The following is a 23,574-nucleotide window of genomic DNA, read 5'->3' as shown; positions in this document are numbered from 1 at the left end:
AGGATTGATAAATCAAGTTATTGATCCAGTTCAACTAAACAGTCTTGATATTGTCAATAGCAGTTAAGATTAATAAAGTGCCCCGAACGTAAATTGCCACAAGAGTTATGTTCTAGGAGTAACTCAATGTTAAAACTACTTAAGCAGTAGTAGTTGTTGGAGATTCGGTTATAAAGACACTTCGTCAGATGTCAATAAAAGATAGACATACAAGGAAAAGATCTAAGGATTTCATCTGAGGTTTAGAATTGCAATAAGATGGTAGAACATTGCCAAGGAGATGTTCAAGCTTTTAGGATTCAAGGTTTTGTTTGGCGATAGAGAACATAAACGGATAGTGAGCGAGTAGTATAAATTCCTACAACATGTTGGTTTAGTTAAGACTCACATTAGAAAGATAGTCAAGTGCAAATGAAAATGCATCATTGGCCTTCCATGTGAGCTACATGTTTCATTTAGTTATTCCTTAGTCGATAAGAATAATAGTTAATAGAAAAATAAGATCGAATTCCAACCTTTATAGGTTGACATTAGACGTCAGTTAGAATTTGGCATCCGTACTGTTGGGTTTTGAGCATTCTAACACTCCTAAGGTGTACATGAAATCCTAAATACCTTGGATCTATGTTTTCTCTATTATACATGCAAATATCAATATTTCCAAGGTATCATCCTAACTAGCATGTTATGGAGTATATACAAAACAAAATATAGTTGAATGACATACCTTTTGTTGTAGCTTGATTCCTTGGACCTTAAAGAGCTTAGTGCCCTAAGTGTTGCACCTCAAATGGTTCACACAACATCACCAACATTTGGAATAACTTGAGAGAAGATTATTTACACTTGAAATCGGCTAGCCCTCATGTGTCTATCACTAGTCACTCCTTAGTCCGATTTCATGAGCTTTGATGCTTCTTATATAGTGTGCACATTAGGGTTACACCATGTAAATCATGACTTTCCATAGTCCTCATGATCCATGGGTTTTAACCTCCATGGAGTATCCATGGGTCACCACATGGGTTTAGCCCATCATGAAGAACTATGGATATAAGGCCACTTTATAAGAATGATTGATTTACCAAATCAACCCCCATTTATTTAATTAGTCTCTTTTGATCACAAAATTAATTCCAAACTAATTCTTGATCAATACTAATTAAATAATATAAATATATTAGAACTTATAATATATTAATAAATCATAAATATCATCTTCTCACAAAAGTCTATCCAAATTGTTCTGATGCCATGCAACCCAAATGGACCATGCTACTCTCGGGTCAAGTACATACCAATAATAGTTATGGGCTTAGACACCTAATCCAACAACCTCCCACTTGGATAAGTCTAATAACTATTATTGTAAGCGTGACTCCAACCCGACTAGCAATCGTAGCTCTTAAAAGCCGCTGTCGAACTCTGATCTAGTCAATAACGTGTCCATTAGATAAGGGATCATATATTCCTCCATTCTAGATATCATATGGACTGAGACATGGATTATAATCATTCTCTCTGTCCATCTGTTGTTTCCCGATTTCCGATTTATGACGACCGACTAATTGAACAAATCAAATCACTCAGGCTTGGCCAAGCACTTAGGAGTGTCATCACTAAATTATCGAGGAGCCCACAGATATCGCTTTTATCCACATGGGGTAAAAGGAACGGATCAACTTCGATCCAAATGCTCGCTCGTACTTACTCATCAAATTACACACAACGATATGTTTTATAACAACCAAGTCACTGGTGCGTTTACATATGTCAATGTGCAACTGACTTGCAACTACAACTCACATGTCTCCGTTTGAAGAATATAAGATATTATCGTCTCATGATCACTCATGATAAAATCCATGAAGTGATTCAAATGAGCGCGGGTTGAATCCAATACTCAGAACTTATGAGCACTCATGAGTGTTGTAGCACCACTTTGTCCACCAACTTGGACCTCTACAAACCAACCCATGACAATCTTGATTCATATCTACTTCCAACATATGACCGATTGTGGATGGTTTGAATAACTTAATCATTCAGGAAGAGCGACTTAGTTATTTTGGAAGTCAAAACATGCAAAGTGAAACACAAGAATAAATGAATCAAATATGCTATCAAACCCTATGAACATAAATAAACACTTTTATTTATCACCATACTGATTACTCATTATTCATTGTTTCGGTTATATCAACTTTATACTTGAATTAAAAACACTAGTTGTCCCATGCTCCAAGCATGTACACTATGTTTTTCTTAAACAATAGCTTTGCCATACACCAAGTATGCACTCTATGTTTGTCTATGATCCTTACTTTGTGAAATAAACCAATTGAACATAATTTCAATGATTCTAATTTCACACTCCCAAATCCTTATCGAAAAATATGAGAATTTCAAATTCCTATACTCGAATCTTATTCCAGGAGCACTCATGAACATTGTAGCAAACTTGTGTTATGACCAAAACACCTCTACAGACCCATTCATGACAGTCTTGCCTTAATACCTACTTCCAAAGTATGATCGACTGTGGATGGTTTGAATAACCTAGTTATTCGGGAAGTCAAAACATGCAAAGTGAAACAGAAGAATAATACTAATCCTATATGGCCCAAAAACGTTTGAGTTATATTGATTACTCATTATTCATTGTATAATGTTTCGAATAATCAACTTAATACTTGAATTAAAACCATAGTCATGCCATGCTCCAAGCATGCACACTATGTTTGACTAAACATTAGTTATGAGATGCTCCAAGCATGCACACTATGTGTGTATATGGTCCTTACTTTGTGAAATAGATCAATTGAAAAACAGTTCAATGATGCTCATTTCACAATTCCAAATCCTTATTGCAAGTGTAAGAATTCCAAATTCTTGTCACTGCTAGAAAGTGTTAGATTCTTAACTATCATGCAATGATTCTTTTGTAATGTCTAGGTACCAAAAGTCACAAAGACTTGACCAATGATATTACAAAATATTCCTTTGGAGATTGTTACAGGACAATTCCATGGAAATGAAGTCTCAAATTCAAAGTACATTCCTTTGAACATCCTTCTTGCATAAAGTTTCTAACTTTCTCATCTATTCTTCAACTCCCAATATGGAAACATTTCCATATTTTCATACGACAATTCATTATTAATAGAGTCCTATCTATTCATAATAATGTCAATATGGTCCCTCCATTACTATACTTCCAACTGTCCTTAAGCGACCAATCTTTGGCGAACCTTAGATTGTCCTTAGCAGTTGTTTAACCACTTTAGTCAAATCCGGTTCTATTCCTTTTTCCCTCTTAATGCCCTAGGCATTTGGAAAATTAGAACACGAGAATATTATAGCATATGCAATCGATCCTATACCCGAAGCATATGGGACACGGTTCATAATGTCTAACATAAAGACACGATACTTAATCAGTCTTTTGCTATAAATTTTTTATATTTGCCATGTTCTCACAATTCGAATTATGAAAAGGGATGCCGTAATCATAATCAAATTTTGAGAACGCAATTAACATTTTCATATATAGAATTTCCTTATGTTGGACCATTCCAACATAACATTCATACATATTTGACTAAAATTGATTAGAAATTCAATCTAAGCTTTTAGAATTAAAAAGAAGTATGAATTCCTCTCCCTTATTATAGCAAAACAAATTTTCAAACCCTACAACTTGTGATTTAAAACTTTGTTTTCTATAATTAACATTGCTAACTTGCAACACTTCCATAATAATTATGCTCCCACTAGCATTATAATTATTATCTTACCAACATAACACTTATGCTCCCACTAGCTTTGACATGTACCCAGAAATCAGCTGGACTTCTAGAAGTCAATACTTATTGACTTTCTTACCAAAGTTCAGATTTCTGATACGAGATGCTTCGATAAGACTTTATCTAGGATTCTCAAAATCATACACCTTTCCTTGGACAGCTCACATGTGTGTCTTAACAATTTTAGAACTTACAGCCATAAGTCTGAAATGTTTAGACCTTTGCCATTTTTCACAATTCGAATTATGAAGAGGGATGCCGTAATCATAACTGAATTTGAGAATGTAAATATCACAATTTCTATCTCCTTAAAATCTACTTAGTGAAAGCATTTCCTCACCATCATTTTCATGAATCGGAGATAAACCTTATGACAGTTAGATTTTATGGTGTATGTGTTCTTATACATGTGAATTTGTCATAACCATAATCAAAAGACAAGGTTAGTGACAAATCTAAACTCATATGGACTGAACTTGTTCATTCTTAATTTCTTGCCACCTGGCAGCACAAGGGCCTACCATTGCTTCCAGGTTGTTATGCAACCAATTGAGAACTCTCAGAACTCACATGCATGGTCAACTTTAACTGGAATGGACACATAAACAAGAATATGTCAACACGATAGGTCTCAAGTCGTGTGCTAGTGTTTACCAATAGGTTTAATCTTGATTAGTTCTTGAAACTTGTCAAGATCTTTAAGACTCCCACTTACCTCTTGACATATATGATTCACTTTGTCATGGAACATAACTTGACAAACAAATATTCAAGAGTTAGTGCGGACTCTTACCAAGATAAACACTTCACACAATTGGCCTTAGTTGGTCTTTGTTTTATCCAAAACATCACAACTTACCAATTTCAAATGTACAAGAGTAGAAAACATTTTACTCTACATTTGATAAGTGTTTTAAACCTTTCTTAAGATCATGCCACTCAAGATTACAATCTTGGAGTATTACTCTAAGACTTTTTTTGGGAACGAAGTATGACTCATCTTCTTGATTTAAACTATTTCAACAATTCATTATTCCTCTTCTTAGCCATACAAATGCACTAAGATGTCCTTAGAGGATCAATTGTGATATGGTTTCTTAATCACTAAGATAATCATAAAACACGATACTAAAGTACTCTCCCATCTTTTCAGATTGGAGAAACTTTTATCTTTCCGCCTTAATTTGATTGTTCTCATTCGTTCTGCCATACATTGAAACTTTTCCAATGTTTCAGAATTACACTTAAACTTGTAAGCATAACCATATTTACTAAACTTTAGTAAATCATAACGAATTATCTTATCGACCTTTATGGTTGACCTGACCAGCGTATAACCTAGTGTACCCGATCCCCTAGTCCTTCACTTGACTCACACATACATGTGATCAAGGAATTAGTCTTAATTTCCCAAAGATGAAAATTCTCATTCATCATACAATACAAGTTGCATGATTCCAAGTTTCTATCCAATTGAAACTTGGGTGATGAGAATCTTTCCTTATTTGGCAAATTTTGACATTACCACAAACGAAAGAATCAAATCCATATTGCTAACAATAGAAACATACAAACATCAATTTTTCATAAATTTCATTGTAAGGAGATATAAGATAAGATAAAATCAACAAAAATCTTATTTATTTATAAAATGCGGAAAATCTTTTCCTTACAATGCAATTACAAATGAAAACTATGTTATTACATATTTCCTAGCAATATATCATAACTCCTAAGCAACAGCTCAAAAATCTGATCTTCGAACCATGCGATTGAAATCCATCTTCGCGATCAGATTCAGCATACTCTTCCTTTAAAATTCCTTCCCTTTGCACGATCCTACAAAACATCAAAATGCAACCTTGTCACATCATGTATTAAGAATCAACAATTAGGAACTTAATAGAGTTAGATAGTAGACTTACCTGAAGCAGAGTCAAACTTTTCAATTCCACCTTTTCTCAGATCTTTCAGGTAGTCAGGGCAGCTTCACAAGCAATGCCCCTTATCTCGGCAATAGAAACATATAGACTCTTTGGGAATGGTACACGTGAGAATCTCAGACTTAGCCTTTCTCTTTCCCTGGGAAAGAGAAATCTTTTCTGGACTTCCAATTTTTCCATTGTCAATGTCCATGGAAGTTTGGGGAGTAGATCTTCCAATCAAATTTTCTTTTCCAGTGTGCCAAATCATTGCTGATTCAGCAGCAACAAGCAAATAAGTAAGATCAACAAGGGTCATGTTGTGGTCTGTCACATAGTAGTCTTTAATGAACTCACTATATGACATGGGAAGTGATTGAAGAACACAGTCAATAATCAACTTCCTCGAGACTTCGACACCTAACTCTCCCAGCTTGTCAATATGTAACTTCATCTCCAAGATGCAGGAAGTGAAGTTCCACTACAGCAAAAAGAAGGGATTAATATTTCACCTTGATTGTCTTGTGGAATATCATATTCATCAGGAAAGCTAATTCCAAAAGATTTAGGAAGACCACAGTTGTCTGAACTAGACATCTACAAGGGAGAAATTCAAGTTAGTTGATTTAAGTCCTTAATATAACACCCAATATGAGATATTAAGGCTAGGACCCAACAGAATATTTTATAATTTGGAAGAGGGATGCCGTAATCTAAACTGCAAAATATTTGAAGGTAGGTAAATGATGATTTACCAATTTCCACCACGAAAAACGAAATTGAACATTAGGTTTTAAATGAATTGAAATTCCTAGATCCTTTGAGATTCATTGAACAATTCAATGGCATGTTTAAATCTCGATTGTGCCCTTCAAGTTTGTGACTGGGATGCCGAGGATCACAAACAAGGTATGAATACCCAAGCAAATTAGCTTGGTACACCCAATGTTACAACCACCTAATCAATGTGCCGGTTAACCATACACGCTCCATTGATCTATGATTAACATCAAGCTACCCTTTGCCACGCACTGTCAGTCCAGATTAGTGTGCCGGTTAACCACACACGCTCCACGAACGGCTTAACAAGGTGCAAAGTGCAATTTCATGGGTTAGCACCATATTCACATTTTCCTAAGTAACTAAGATTTGGGAATTTATAAGTGTTTAGTTACTTAATATTTATTATTATACTTTTAATGAAGGTAGAATTATAGTCCTATCCCACCCGTTCGACTAACAACCCTCCACCAGTCAAGGAAGCGGTGGGTGAGAGTGGACACCCATTAAACTACCATTTTATAGGCAGTAACCTTATACCCCCCTTATAGACTGGCTTCGTGAATGAGGCCTACTAACGGTAAGACTCACTTTGTTCTTATAGATGTATATAAATATTAAGCCTATAATATTATAATAGTATAAGGGTAGAATTTTAAACTTTAAAATTCTAGGGTTTGGAATTAAATGTGTCAAAAGTTAGACTTTTACATTTACAAATTCCAAAACTTGAGGGCAAGTTTTGAACAACTCAAAAAACTTTTGGAATCCATAACATATGAGTTTAATATAGCTTTAATGGAGAGACTCTTGAGAATCCATAACCTGAGGACAAGTTATGGGGTTCATAAAACTATTTATAGGAAAAGACTCTTCAAGTTTATAACTTATGGCTTTAATAACTTTTTAAATGAAAAACTTTTGGTTTTCCATAACTTGAGGACAAGTTATGGAATCCGTTAAAGGCCATTTAAATCACCAAATAAACTAACAAACATATCTAGCAATATTCATGATCTAGATTAAACTCATATGAAGAAGACAATTCAAATCAAACAATTTTTATGTAATTAGCCTAACCATTAAACTAATACAAAACATGAAACGTTGACAATTATCTTTTGAATTGGATTAGCATGATCATTACCACATAAAAAAAACAGGTTTATAAGTTCAAAAACAGCTTATGGTAATGATCCTAGACCAATTTCAGCCTTAAAACTCGAAAATATGCTGTCAGGGGCTCCAACTCGTCGAGTGCATGAACAAACTCGACGAGTTGGATGAGTTTGTGAGTGGACTCGGCGAGTCCATCAGTGGACTCGGCGAGTTCACTGTCCAGAATGCACAAAAACGAGTTTTTTCAGCCTTTTCAAGCAAATAGCATCAACTATAATTGAAAACAACCCTAGGATCTGATACCACTATTGGGTTTTGAGCATTCTAACAATCCTAAGGTGTACATGCAACCCTAAATACCTTGGATCTATGTTTTCTCTATTATACATGGAAATATCAATATTTCTAAGGTATCATCCGAACTAGCATATTAGGGAGTATATAAAATACAAAATATAGTTGAATGACATACCTTATGTTGTAGCTTGATTCCTTGGACCTTAAAGAGCTTAGTGCCCGAAGTGTTGCACCTCAAATGGTTCACACAACACAACCAACAACTGGAATAACTTGAGAGAAGATTATTTACACTTGAAATCGGCTAGCCCTCATGTGTCTATCACTAGTCACTCCTTAGTCCGATTTCATGAGCTTGAGGCTTCTTATATAGTGTGCACATTAGGGTTACACCAGGTAACTCATGAATTTCCATATTCCTCATGATCCATGGGTTTTAACCTCCATGGAGTATCCATGGGTCACCACATGGGTTTAGCCCATCATGAAGAACTATGGATCATAAGCCCACTTTATAAGAATGAATGATTTACCAAATCAATCCCCATTTATTTAATTAGTCTCTTTTGATCACAAAATTAATTCCAAACTAATTCTTGATCAATACTTATTAAATAATATTAATATCTTAGAACTTATAATATATATTAATAAAATATAAATATCCTCTTCTCACAAAAGTCTATCCAAATTGTTCTGATGCCATGCAACCTAAATAGACCATGCTACTCTCGGGTCAAGTACATACCAATAATAGTTATGGGCTTAGACACCTAATCCAACACGTACGATGTAAATTAGGAACGAATTGCTCGAACAATAATTTCACCTTGCCAATATTAAATAAATATAGTTAGAGCCTCGCGAGAAGGCTATTGGTGACCTAGTGTTATTTATAATCTAGTAGGTTGGAAGGTAAACAAGCCTTATAATGAGTTCGTCACCAGTCTTAGAGTATTAGTGATAGTTTCATTTTATTTACTTCTTTTTGTACTTTATGCATATTTTCCCTTTTGTTATTTTATGACCATTTCAGGTACTTTCTAGTTTCCTGAGCATAATTGCAAATTTTTTTGGAGACTAGCGAGCGGAATCTACGGGAGGCAATTAGACTTGGAGGACAACGAGGATTTTGGGCTTGATGGCTGTGGAGGTGATTCATGGAGTAGGCTTGTCTATTGGTTGAACGCTTGGAAGATTTAAACTTTAAATTTGCAAGGCGCGGGAGAATTTTCGAGTGTGCGGAGATCGATAATCGGGAGTTTGCGGAAGCTATGAGTGACTTGGAGAAGGAAAATTGGGATCAAATTGAACAAATCTTGAAGAAAAATGGGCTAGAAGCTGACTAGACTCGAACTGGGCCATTGGAATAGCTGTGAGGGCCCAAGGCTTGAAGAAGCCCAAAAATCCGTCACACTCACGCGACATGCGTAAGGTTTCCATGCGGCCCGCGTGGATTCCTCAAGGGGCAATTTTGGGTTTTGTTTTGAGCTCTATATTGGGAAGGTTGGTGTGCCTCTTTAGCCTTATCTTGAACATCCGATTTTCATACATTCTCTCTGGAGTTTTGGAGCACTTTAAAGGCCAAGAACCCTCAAGAACTTCATCATTTCACCTCTTGATTCTTGTTAAGTGTTGGGTACAATCTTTACTAACTTTGTTTCTTTGAGTTTAGCCATGCTTGGCTAAACAAAATATTGGTTGACTTTGGTGAAATCCTTTGACTTTTTGGTTGAATGTTGAAGATTCCATGAATTTGTGTTTGAATCTTTATGAGAATGTTTTGTGTTTTAACATCTTATCACTACTTGTATGTTTTTATTCATGAGTTTAATTGGGTTTGTGGTGATTAGTTGGCTAATTTCTTGATTAAGTAAAAGATCTTCAAATTAGCAAGCAACAAGTGATTTTTGTGTTAGTTTTACTTCACACAATCATAAAAACATTTTCTCCAACATGGTAGTGAAAGTATTGGACTCCTCTTGGATTTGGTGACTTTTTGGTTCATAATGATAGTTGACTTTCACTAATTACATGCTTAATGGAAATTGTGACTTTGACTAAGAAAATTGTTATGAGCTTCTCTAACCATTTTAACAACTAAGAAAAGTCTAGGTAATCTCAAGCTTCTTGGATTACTATAGCCAAATTAGAGATTCAAAACAAGTATTTCACCATTGGATTCTAATGATATTTTCATCAAAAGTCAAAGTGAGGAAACCTTAAGTCAACCATTTTCTCTTATTGATTTTACATCAAACCCTTCTTTTTTTTTTTTTGAAATTATCTATTTAAATCTTAGTTCAATTCTAGTTTATTTCAAGTATTTCCAAAGACCAAAACCCCCCATTTTTAATTTATTGTTATTTTACAAGTATTTTACAAAGAGATTTGTTGGGTTATGAGCATTCTAACACTCCTAAGTGTACATGCAACCCTAAATACCTTGGATCTATGTTTTCTCTATTAGACATACAATTATGAACATCCAAGGTATTATCCTAATCTAGCATACAAAATAATAAATATAACAAGATAGAATACATACCTCTTTGATGTAGAATGTCTTCATGAAGCTTGAGTGCCTAGTGCCCCAAGTGTGACACCTCAAATGGTTCACACAACACCAAATACACTTGGAATAACTTGAGAGAAACTTGAACACTCCTTGAAATCGTCTAGCCCTCACACTCACACATTAGTGCACGATTTCTTGAGCCATGGGATTCTTTTATATGGTGGCTATTAGGGTTACACCATGTAACTCATAACTTTACCCATTCCTTATGCTCCATGGATTTTAACCTCCATGGAGTATCCATGGGTCACCCCATGGACTTAGTCCAACATAAGGAATCTTGGATCACAAGCCCACATATATAAGAATGAATGATTTACACAATCAACCCATATATTTAATTAGTCTCCTTTTGATCACTTAATTAATTCCAAATTAATTCTTGATCAATACTAATTAAATAACCTTATTAATATATTAGAACTTATAATATATTAACCAACCTTAAGTGTTATTTCTCTCATTATAGTCTATCCAAATGCATGATGCCATGCAACCCAAATGGACCATGCCGGGTCGGGTCAAGTCTTACCAATTATAGTTATGGACTTAGACATTAATCCAACAGTCTCCCACTTGGATAAGTCTAAAACTATTATTGCGTATAACTTCAGGAACCGATTAGCAATCGTAGCTCTCAAAAGCTTCTGTTGAACTCTGACCTTGTCGATGAACTCTGACCTTTGTCAATGACTTGTCCATTAGATAAGGGATCATATATTCCTCCATTCTAGATATCATATGGACTGAGACATGGATTATCAATCATTCTCTCTGTCCATTTGTTGTTTCCCGATTTCCGATTCATGATGACTGACTGATTGAACAAATCAAATCAGTCCTGGCTTGGCCAAGCACTCACATGTATCATCTTTAAATCATCGAGAGGCCCACAGATATCGCTTTTATCCCGAAGGTAAAAGGAATGGATAAACTTCGACTCATATGGCTTGTTCTACTACTTGTTGAATCATACACAAAGGCACGTTTTATAACATCGAGTTACCAATGCGTTTTTTTGCAATCAATGTATAACCAACTCATAGTAACAACTCATATCTCTAGGTTTGAAGAATATAAGATATTATCGTCTCATGATCACTCGTGATAAAATCCATGAAGTGATTCAAATGAGCGCGGGTTGAATCCAATACTCAGAACTTATGAGCACTCATGAGTGTTGTAGCACCACTTTCTCCACCAACTTGGACCTCTACAAATCAACCCATGACAGACTTGATTCGTATCTACTTCCAACATATGACCGACTGTGGATGGTTTGAATAACTTAATCATTCAGGAAGAGCGACTTAGTTATTCTGGAAGTCAAAACATGCAAAGTGAAACACAAGAATAAATGAATCAAATATGGTATCAAACCCTATGAATATAAATAAACACTTTTATTTATCACCATACTGATTACTCATTATTCATTGTTTCGTTTTATCAACTTTATACTTGAATTTAAAACAATAGTTGTCCCATGCTCCAAGCATGTACACTATGTTTTCTAAACACTAGTCATGCCATACACCAAGTATGCATACTATGTTTGTCTATGATCTTTACTTTGTAAAATAGATCAATTGAACATCACTCCAATGATCCTCTTTTCACAGTCCCAAATCCTTATTGCAAATGCAAGAATTCCAAATTCATGCCATTTACTAAATCTGTTAGATTCTAAACTTATATGCATTGATCCTCTTAATGATTATGCACAAAGTCAGAAAGACTTGACAACAATCATTACAGAGCATTCCAAAGGAGATCAGCTCCTTGGAAACATCCTTCTTTCATTAAGTTTCCTAATCTTACACAGATTGAATAATTTCTAACTTTGAAACATTTCTATATTGCATTTTGACTATCACTTCTGAACAAGAGTTGCCTCCTTACAGATTATGTCAATATGGTCCTTCCAGAATTAACATTATACTTCCAACTGTCCTTGAGCAACCAATCTTTGGTAAACCTTAGATTGTCCTCGACAATTGCTTAATCATTTTAGTCATATCCAATTCTAGACCTTTTCCCTTCATAATGCCCCAGGCATTTGGAAAATTTTAGAAAGGATGAATATAGCACATGTAATCGATCCTATATCTGAAGCATATGGGACACGATTCATGATGTCTCACATAAAGACTAAACCAGTCTTTTGCTATAATATTTCCTTTTCAATTTGCCAAGTTCTCAAAATTCAGATTATGAAAAGGGATGTCGTAATCATAATCGAATTTTAGAACGCAAATAATGGACCCATATATAGAATTTCCTTATGTTGAGCCATTCCAACATGAAATTCATATATATATCCTTGATTAAATACGATTAAAATCTCAATCTAAGCTTTTTAGAATTGAAATAAAGTATAATTTCCCCTCCCTTAATTATAGCAAAACAGCTTTTTCAACCCCTGCAACCTCACGAATTGAAACTTTTGTTTTCTATAATTAACATTGCTAACTTGCAACCTTTGTCATAATTATCATTCTCCCACTAACATGATGATTATTAGCATAACACTTATGCTCCCACTAACTTTGACATGTACTCAGAAATCAGCTGACTTTCTTACCAAAGTTCAGATTTCTGATACTAGATTGTTTCGATAAAACTTTATCAAAATCATACACCTCTCTTAGATAGCTCACATGTGTGTCTAAACAATTTTAGAACTATGAAAAGGGATGCCGTAATCATAGTCTCAATTGTTTAGACCTTTGCCACTTCTCACAAGTCCATGTTAGTGTTCCGGTAAACCACACACGCTCCACTAACGACTTTGAGAATGCAAATATCACAATTGCTATCTAGATAAAATCTACTTAGTGAAAGTGTTTCCTCACCATCATTTTCATGAATCGGAGAGAAACCTTATGACACTTAGATTTAATAGTGTATGTGTTCTTATCCATGTGAATTTGTCAAAACCATAATTACAAGACAAGGTTAGTGACAAATCCAAACTCATATTGATTAAACTTGTGAAATCTTAAATTCTTGCCATTTGGCAGCTCAGGTGCCTGCCATTGCTTCCAAGTAGTTGTGCAACCAATTGAGAACTCTCAGAACTCCTATGCAAAGCCAACTTGAATAGGCACAAAAATATCAACACGATAGGTTATAAACCTCAAGTCGTGTGCTAGTGAAAGACTTTAGGTTTTATTCTTGATTAAGTCTTGAAACTTTCAAGAGCTTTAAGACTCCCACTGTCCTCTTGACATATAAGACTCCCTTGTCAAATATTCAAGAGATAGTGCGGATTCTTTATCAAGACTAACACTTTACACAATTGGCCTAAGTTGGTCTCTGTTTTATCCAAAACATCATAACTTACCAATTTCAAATGTACAAGAGTAGATAACCTTTTACTCTTACATTTGACTAGTGTTAACAAACCTTCTTTAAGATATGTCACTCAAGTTACAATCTTGGAGTATGACTCTAAGAATTGTTTTGGAACGAAGTATGACCCATCTTTTTGATTTAACCATTTCAACAATTCATGACTCCTCTTCTTGACTTTAGAGGACCAATTGTGATATGGTATCTTAATCATTAAGATGATCATAAACATGATACTAAAGTACTCTCCCATCTTTTCAGATTTGAGAAACTTTTATCTTTCTGCCATACTTTGATTCTTCTTATTCGTTCTGTCTCACATTGAAACTTCTCCAATGCTACAGACTTATACTTAAACTTATAAGTATAACCATATTTACTGAACTTAAGTAAATCATGACGAATAGTCTTCTTGATCTTTTGTGGTGGACTTGACCAGTGCACAAGAATGTGTACTCGATCCCTTAGTCCTTTCCTTATTCACATAAGGAATTAGTCTTAATTTTCCAAGCTGAAAGTTCTCATTCATCATACTATACAACTTGCATGATTCCAAGTTTCGGTCCAATTGAACCTTGGGTGATGAGAATCTTTCCTTATTTGGTAATATTAGACACTACCACAACCGAAAGAATCAAATCCATTTTTCCAATATTGCTATCAATGGAATCTTATAAGCAACAACTTTTCACAAATGCCATTGTAAGGATACTTAAAATAAATAAAATCAAAACCTTTTTTCTTTTATTTTAAAACTTTGCGGAAAAACTTATCCTTACAATCCATATGAAAACCTTGTTGTTATCTATTCCTAAGCAATATAAATATCATAACTCTTAACTAATAGCCCAAAATTCTGATCACCGAACCATGCGATTGAAATCCATCTTCGCAATCAGAATCAACATGTACTTAATAGAGTTAGACAATGGACTTTACCTGAAGTAGAGCCAAACTTATTGACTTTAACATCCTTAGGTAAATTTGGCAGCTTCGTAACTAATGCCCCTTCCTTTAGCAATAGTTACCTATGGATCCTTGATAATGGGATTATCTCAGACTTCGCCTCTCTCTTTACCATTGGGTCAACATAGTTGACTATGGCCGATCCCTTTCCATTCGGAAGAGAGAGCTTTACTGGATATCCAATGGCATCATTGTCAATGTCCATAGCGTTTTAGGAAGTTGATCTTAGCAAATAGATAAGATCATTAAGGGTCTTGTCTTAGTCTGTTTCATAGGATTCCCAAAAGAACTCACTATGTGACTTAGAAAGTAGTTGAGCCACCAACTTTCTCAAGACTTTGACACCCAACTCTCCCGGCTTGTCAATATGTGACTACATCTCTAAGATGTGATCACACCTAGACCTTGCCTTGCCAATAGGGCTTGAGTGACCTTAAACTTTTTAGGAACTTGTGGGTTAGGGAGAATAATTGGAGGAGGTGAAAGAAGTATGATATCCATGGGACATCATCTTCATTTAGGAAAGCTTGTTTCAAGAGATTTGGGAAGATCATAAATGTCTAGACCAGACATCTTTTTTTGGAGATATTCAAGATAGTTGATTTAAAGTCCTTAATATGACATCCAATATGAAATATTAAGGCTAGGACCCAACAAACTATTTTATAACTTAGAAGAGGGATGCCATAATCCAAGCTATAAAATATTTGAAGGTAGGTGAATCACGATTCACCAATTTCCACCATGAAAAACGAAATAATTTATTAGGTTTTAATTGGATTTGAAAGTCCTAGATCATTGAGATTCATTGAACTGTTCAAAGGCATGTTTCAATCTCGAGTGTGCCCTTCAGGTTTTGTGACTAGGATGCCGAGGATCACAAAACAAGGTGTGAATAACCATGCAAATATACTTGGTACCCTTAATATTTACCCCTTAATCGGTGTGCCGGTTAACCACACACGCTCCACCGATACTATGATAAATATTAAGTTACCCTTTGCCTACCTTGTTAAGTCCAGGTTAGTGTGCCAGTTAACCACACACGCTCCACTAACGACTTAAGCAAAGTGCAAAGTGTAATTTCATGGGTTAGCACCAAATTCACATTTTCCTAAGTAACTAAGATTGGGTATTAATAAGAGTTTAGTTACTTAGTATTTATCATTAATACTTTTAATGAAAGGAGAATTATAGTCCTTGTCCTACCTGTTCGGCTAACGACCCTCCACCAGTCAAGGAAGCGGTGGGTAAGAGTGGACACCCATTAAACTGCCATTTTATAGGCAGTAACCTTATACCCCCCTTATAGACCGGCTTCGTGAATGAGGCCTACTAACGGTAAGACTGACTTTACTCTTATACATATATATAAATATTATTAACTTATAATATTATAAAGTATAAGGGTTGAATTTTAACTTTTAAAATTCTAAGGGCTAACTTGGAATTAAAGTATTCATAAGTGAAAACTTTTCAAATTCCAAAACTTGAGGGCAAGTTTTGAAACTATTCAAAACTAAGTAATTCCATAACTTATGAGTTTAAAGTAGTTTTAATTAAAAAAAAAAAAAAAACTCTTCAAGTTCCATAACTTGAGGACAAGTTATGGAAGACTTTAAACTAATTAATAAGAAAAAATAACTTTTTTTTATTGTAACTTATGGAACTAATTAAGGTTACACTTTTTTTTTAATTTAATGAAGAGACTCTTGAGCCTCCATAACTTGAGGACAAGTTATGGAGTCATAAAACCATTTAATTAGAATTAGACTCTTCATTTTGTAACCTTTGCCAACTTTTATGAGTTTTATGATTCTTAAATGTGACTTTTCATATAACTTGAGGACAAGTTACAAAAACACACTTTGGAATCAACTCTTAGATTAAAATGGATTGAAAACAACTATTTCACACAACTTTTCTATTAATCTAAGAACCTCATAAGAACAAGATAATTCAAATCATAAATCTTCAAGAAATTAGCATGAACATACAAACTAATACAAATCTTGAAATTATGACAATTATCTTAGAAATTGGATTAGCATGAACATTACCACATCAAAAACAAGTTTATAAGTCCAAAAACATCTTAGGGTAATGTTCCTAGTCCAATTCCAGCCAAAACAATCGAGTATATGCATCCAACTCGATTTTTCAGCTACTTTTGCAAGTATAACAAGAAAACAAGCCTAGGCTCTGATACCACTGTTGGGTTATGAGCATTCTAACACTCCTAAGTGTACATGCAACCCTAAATACCTTGGATCTATGTTTTCTCTATTATACATACAATTATGAACATCCAAGGTATTATCCTAATCTAGCATACAAAATAATAAATATAACAAGATAGAATACATACCTCTTTGATGTAGAATGTCTTCATGAAGCTTGAGTGCCTAGTGCCCCAAGTGTGACACCTCAAATGGTTCACACAACACCAAATACACTTGGAATAACTTGAACACTCCTTGAAATCGTCTAGCCCTCACACTCACACATTAGTGCACGATTTCTTGAGCCATGGGATTCTTTTATATGGTGGCTATTAGGGTTACACCATGTAACTCATAACTTTACCCATTCCTTATGCTCCATGGATTTTAACCTCCATGGAGTATCCATGGGTCACCCCATGGACTTAGTCCAACATAAGGAATCTTGGATCACAAGCCCACATATATAAGAATGAATGATTTACACAATCAACCCATATATTTAATTAGTCTCCTTTTGATCACTTAATTAATTCCAAATTAATTCTTGATCAATACTAATTAAATAACCTTATTAATATATTAGAACTTATAATATATTAACCAACCTTAAGTGTTATTTCTCTCATTATAGTCTATCCAAATGCATGATGCCATGCAACCCAAATGGACCATGCCGGGTCGGGTCAAGTCTTACCAATTATAGTTATGGACTTAGACATTAATCCAACAAGATTTTCATAGAGTTATAAGATTGAACAAATCTCCGTGGATACGATCCCTTTACCACTATACACTATTTTAGTGTACAAGATTTAGGGTTATTAATTTTGTTGGCCTCGACGACCACCAAATTTTGGCGCCGTTGCCGGGGATTGGTTTACTTTTAATCAATTTGTTTCTCTATGCCCAGATCTCAACGTACAGGTGCTTTGATTTATAATCAGGAAATTGAAAAAGAAGCAAGACGTTTGGCGAAGGAAAAGAGAATAGAACATGGTCAAACTTCAAATCCTCACGGGGATCCGGAGGTTGAACCCGCTTCATCAAGTGATACAGAACCCGATTCTAGTCCCGACCCTCGCCAAGAAATTCCCGAAACACCACCCTTACAACAAAATCCACCCATTATTTAACCAATTGCAATGGGAGACGGAGGAGAAGCCCCCGAAAGAACTTTGAGGCAAATGATGGAAACCGATGTTAGACAAACTCCAAACGCTATCAATTACCCGGTTTTGGAAGGAGGTTCGGAATTGAAGTCAAGTTTAGTACATCACCTTCCAACGTTTCATGGATTAGAGAATGAAGACCCTCATAAACATTTGAAGATGTTCCATATTATTTGCACTAGCATGAAGCCACAAGGGTCAACCGATGACCAAATCAAGCTAAGGGCATTCCCCTTTTCATTGGCCGATAGAGCAAGGACTGGTTATTCTATCTTCCCCCGGGTCAATCAACTCATGGACCGACATGGCAAGAGCTTTGCTAGACAAGTTCTATCCCGCTTCAAGAGTCTCAAGTCTTAGAAATGAGATTTGTGGAATCCGCCAAGGTCAAAATGAGACTTTTGATGATTAGTGGGAGAGGTTCAACAACTTGTGCTATAGTTGTCCACAACATCAAATTCTTGAACAACTCCTCATTCAACACTTCTACGAGGGATTGTTGCCAATGGAGAGAAGATTAGTTGATGCCTCAAGTTGTGGAGATGTCTTTAGCAAAACTCCACAACAAACAAGAGAACTCTTCAACACCATAGCCGCAAATTCACAACATTTTGGCCCACGCCAAGATATGAAGAGAGAAATGCAACACAAAGTCAATAAAGTGGGGACATCGAATCTAGAGTCTCAAATCAAAGATTTAACATCCGTTGTTCAAAAGTTAGCCATGGGACAAACTCCACAAGTGATGGTTTGTGGAAGATGTGCAACAATGGGACATCCTACGGATATGTGTCCCATTCTTCAAGAAGATACGGAACATGTAAATGCCACGGGAGAATTCCAAAACTACCACAACAAGCCATCCGGTTACCAAAATTCTTACAATTCAAGTTGGAAACCAAATCCCAACATGAGCTACAACCCAAGACCATTGCCTCAAAATGCATTGGTTAGGCCTTCCTACCCACCACAACAACCTCACTACCAACATCCATAACCACACTATCAACCCAAACCGCACCCTCCACATCATCACCAACAACCTCCTCAATCCCAATCAAGTAGCTCCGGAATGTCTCTTGAAGACATTTTCAAATCCTTAGCCACTAGTACCCAACAATTCCAAAAAGAGACAAGGACTAGTATCTCCAACCTTGAGGCACAAATGGGAGATATAGTTACATCCATAATCAAGTTGGAGTCCCGTGGCAAATTACCTTCTCAAACCAAAAAGAACCCAAATGTCAATGTAGTGACTTTGAGAAGTGGCAAACAAACCGGAGAAAGTAGTTCAAAGAAGAAGCCAAGGGAAGAAAAGGAAGAAATATAGGTCATTCCCATTGAGGGTCCTATAGTCAAGAATGATGCACAAGCCGGAGTTCCAACGAAGACTATTCCCCTAGTAACACCAATAGCCACTCAACCGCCATTCCCCTCCCGACTTGCAACTTCAAAGAAGAATATGGAGGAGAAAGAGATTTTGGACACCTTCCGAAAGGTGGAAGTAAACATCCCTTTACTTGATGCCATCAAGCAAATCCCTAGATATGCGAAGTTTTTGAAGGAGCTTTGTACCAACAAGAGGAAGTTGAAGGGAAACGTGAAAATCTCAATGAATGAAAACGCATCCGCAGTTTTACAAAAGAAACTTCCACCAAAATGCAAAGATCCCGGAATGTTTACGGTTCCTTGCAAGATTGGGGATGTCACTTTTAGTAGCGCTATGCTCGATCTTGGTGCTTCTATCAATCTCATGCCCTATTTGGTGTATGAATTATTGAATGTCGGGCCTCTAAGTGAAACCGGTGTCATAATTTCTCTTGCGGATAAATCGAGTGTCTTTCCTAGAGGTGTTTTGGAAGATGTCTTAGTGCAAGTGAACCAATTGGTCTTCCCAGCGGATTTCTATGTGATTGATCTAGATAAGTAAGTGTCCTCCACATCGGTTCTAATCTTACTTGGGAGACCATTTTTGAAGACAGCTAGGACGAAGATCGATGTATATGCGGGAAGTTTGACAATGGCGTTTGATGATGAAACAATGAGTTTTAATATTTATGATGCCATGAGATATCCTAGTGACGTTTCATCTTTGTACTTTATTGATGTTTTTGAGCCAATAACCAAAGAATTTTTTGATTTATCCCATGGTGATATGTTGGAGATGATCCTAAGCAAGGGGTTTGATTGTGGGAAGCTAGCCGAGCAATTAAAGCTTTATTCTTTGGATCCGGAGGTTGAGAGGTTGGTCAATAATTTAGAGGTGAGGAAATCTACAAGATTTGATGTCAAGCAAATCGAGTTGCCCCCAACCCACACGAAGTTGTCTCCATCCCTTGTTCAACCACCCGAATTGAAACTGAAGGTCCTACCTCAACACTTAAAGTACTCCTTAAGGTGTTGAAGGAGCACAAAGAAGCCATGGGTTGGACAATCGCAAATATTAAGGGATTGAGCCCCTCCACTTGTATGCATAAGATCTTGATGGAGGATGAATGTAAGCCAAGCCAGGACTCAGAAAGAAGATTGAACCCGCCTATGATGGAAGTTGTGTAGAAAGAGATATTGAAGCTTCTTGATGCGGGGATGATCTATCCAATCTCGGATAGCAAGTGGGTGAGTCCGGTGCCAGTGGTACCGAAGAAGACGGGAATCATGGTGGTCGAGAACAACAAAGATTTGATGGTCCCCACCCGCGTGCAAAACGGGTGAAGAGTATGTATTAACTACCGCAAACTCAATGAAAGCACAAGAAAAGATCATTTTCCATTACCTTTCATCGACCAAATGTTAGAAAGGTTGGCCGGAAAATCTCACTATCTTTGTCTCGATAGGTACTCCGGTTTTCACCAAATCCCGATGGCACCGGAAGACCAAGAAAAGACAACCTTTACATGTCCATTCGACACTTTTTCATACCGGAAAATGCCATTTGTATTGTGTATGCCCCCACCACTTTCCAACGTTGTATGGTTAGTATCTTTTCGGAATATGTTGAAAACATAATTGAGGTTTTTATGGATGATTTTACGGTATATGGCAACTCTTTTCAAGAATGTTTTCCCAATCTCACCAAAATTTTAAAAAGATGCATTGAAACGAATTTGGTACTAAATTTTGATAAATGTCATTTTATGGTGAGCCAAGGTCTTATTTTGGGTCACATTGTGTCAAAGAAAGGAATTAAGGTAGATAAAGCAAAAATTGATGTTATTCAAAGCTTACCCTACCCGACTTGTGTTCGGGAAGTTCGTTCTTTTTTAGGTCATGCCGGATTCTACCGAAGGTTCATCAAGGACTTTTCAAAGATAACAAGACCAATGTGCCAACTATTAAAAAATAGGTTGATTTTGAGTTCAATGAGGCGTGCAAAGAAGCTTTCGACAAGCTCAAGGAATTGCTTACATCCACCCCCATCATAGAAGCACCAAATTGGGATCTCCCCTTCGAGATCATGTGTGATGCAAGCAATTACGCTATTGGCGCCGTTTTGGGTCAAAATAATGGAAGAGCCTCCCATATGATCTATTATACATCAAGGGCACTAGAAAATGCTCAAAGCAACTACTCTACCACGGAGAAGGAGCTATTGGCCATAGTGATCGCTTTGGAGATGTTTAGGCAATACTTGGCACCAAAGTTATAGTGTATTCGGATCATACGAATCTCAAGTACTTGATGAAAAAGAAAGATGCAAATCCAAGACTCATCCGGTGGATCTTATTATTGCAAGAATTTGATTTGGAGATTCGGGACAAGAGTGGATGCGAGAACCTTGTTGCCGACCACCTAAGTCGGATCACTTCAAATGAAACTCAATCTATTCCTTGGTATGCCGATATCGTTAACTTTTTGGTCATGAAAAGGTATCCCGACGCATTCACACGCACTCAAAAAGATAAATTGAAAAGTGATGCAAACTATTACGTGTGGGATGAACCTTATTTGTGGAAACATTGTCCCGATCAAATCATTAGGCGATGTGTGCCCCAATAAGAACATCAATCTATTTTGCAATTTTGTCATGAATTTGCTTGTAGGGGACACTTCGGACCTAATCGAACTTTGAGAAAGGTTCTTGAGTGTGGACTATTTTGGCCAACCATGCCACGCGATTGTTATATGTTTTGTAAAAGTTGTGAACGATGCCAAAGGACGAGGAAATCTCACATAAGAACCAAATCCCACAAAGTCCAATTCTTGTTTGTGAGGTTTTTGACGTATGGGGGATTGATTTCATGGGCCCATTTCCCGTCTCATTTGGCAACGTTTATATTTTACTCGCGGTTGACTATGTCTCTAAATGGGTTGAGGCCAAAGCCACGAGATCGGATGATGCCAAAACAATTATCGACTTTATAAAATCTAATGTCTTTGTGAGATTTGGTGTGCCTAGGGCGTTGATTAGTGACCAAGGGATGCATTTCTGCAACAAGATGATGGAGGATTTATTGAAGAAGTACAATGTGACCCATCGCGTCTCAACCACCTACCACCCTCAAATGAACGGTCAAGCGGAAGTTTCAAATCGTGAAGTGAAGAGTATTCTTGAGAAAACAGTGAATCCGACAAGGAAGGATAGGATTTTGAGGCTTGATGATGCCTTATGGGCTTATCGGACCGCTTACAAGACCCCGATAGGAATGCCCCGCTGTAGGTTGGTTTCGGAAAGCTATATCATCTACCCGTCGAATTAGAGCACCATGCATTTTGGGCGGTCAAGCAATGCAACTACAATATTGATGAGGCGGGAAGACATAGGAAGCTTCAACTCTAAGAGCTAGAAGAATTGAGGAATGACTCCTACGAAAACTCAAGGATTTATAAGGAGAAAACGAAGCTCTTCCAAGACAAGTCCATCACCCGGAAGCATTTTGAACTGGGGCATAGGGTCTTACTTTACCATTCAAGATTGAAGTTATTTCCGGGAAAGCTAAGGTGAAGATGGATTGGGCCCTTTATTGTGATAAAGACCTTTGACCATGGGGCAGTGGAAGTTCAAAGCGAAAAGACGGGACAAATTTTCAAAGTCAATGGGCACCGTTTGAATCATTCTATGAAGGTTTCAATGCTAATGCTCTTGAAACCATCCATTTGGATGTCCCAAGGTGTTGAAGCAAGCAAAGAAGACGTCTCGTCAAAGACGTTAAAGAAGGGCATTTTTGGAAAGCATTGTGCTTTCACTTTTTCCAAATCCAAATAAATCATTTTAAAAAGCGTTTTCGGGATTTTGAAAAATAAATTTTTGAAAGGTACCACCCTTCATTCCCCATTTTATTCCAAACTTTTGTCAAAATTTTGAAATCGGGCCTTATGGGGAATCATTTTGACCTAAAAATCAAGTTTTTGAAAAGCCCA

General features: G+C 36.3%; 1 protein-coding gene across 1 annotated transcript; it reads left to right on the top strand.

Annotated features, from left to right (window-relative positions):
* Positions 1-19,678: 19,678 nt before the first annotated feature.
* LOC145163303 (uncharacterized) lies at positions 19,679-20,146 on the top strand. The gene has a single exon (XM_079082139.1). It carries the CDS (start codon positions 19,679-19,681, stop codon positions 20,144-20,146), a length of 468 nt encoding a protein of 155 aa, XP_078938265.1.
* Positions 20,147-23,574: the final 3,428 nt, after the last annotated feature.

Source organism: Lactuca virosa, chromosome 3 (assembly GCF_052849685.1).
Source record: "Lactuca virosa cultivar CGN04683 chromosome 3, Lactuca_virosa_CGN04683_v6, whole genome shotgun sequence".
In the NCBI taxonomy this organism is placed as follows: domain Eukaryota; kingdom Viridiplantae; phylum Streptophyta; class Magnoliopsida; order Asterales; family Asteraceae; genus Lactuca; species Lactuca virosa.
This window is presented reverse-complemented; position numbering and strand designations above follow the sequence as displayed.

Excerpts from the sequence above, each read along its gene's own strand:
- LOC145163303 (XM_079082139.1), top strand. The coding sequence starts at position 19,679 with ATGGAGGAGAAAGAGATTTTGGACACCTTCCGAAAGGTGGAAGTAAAC.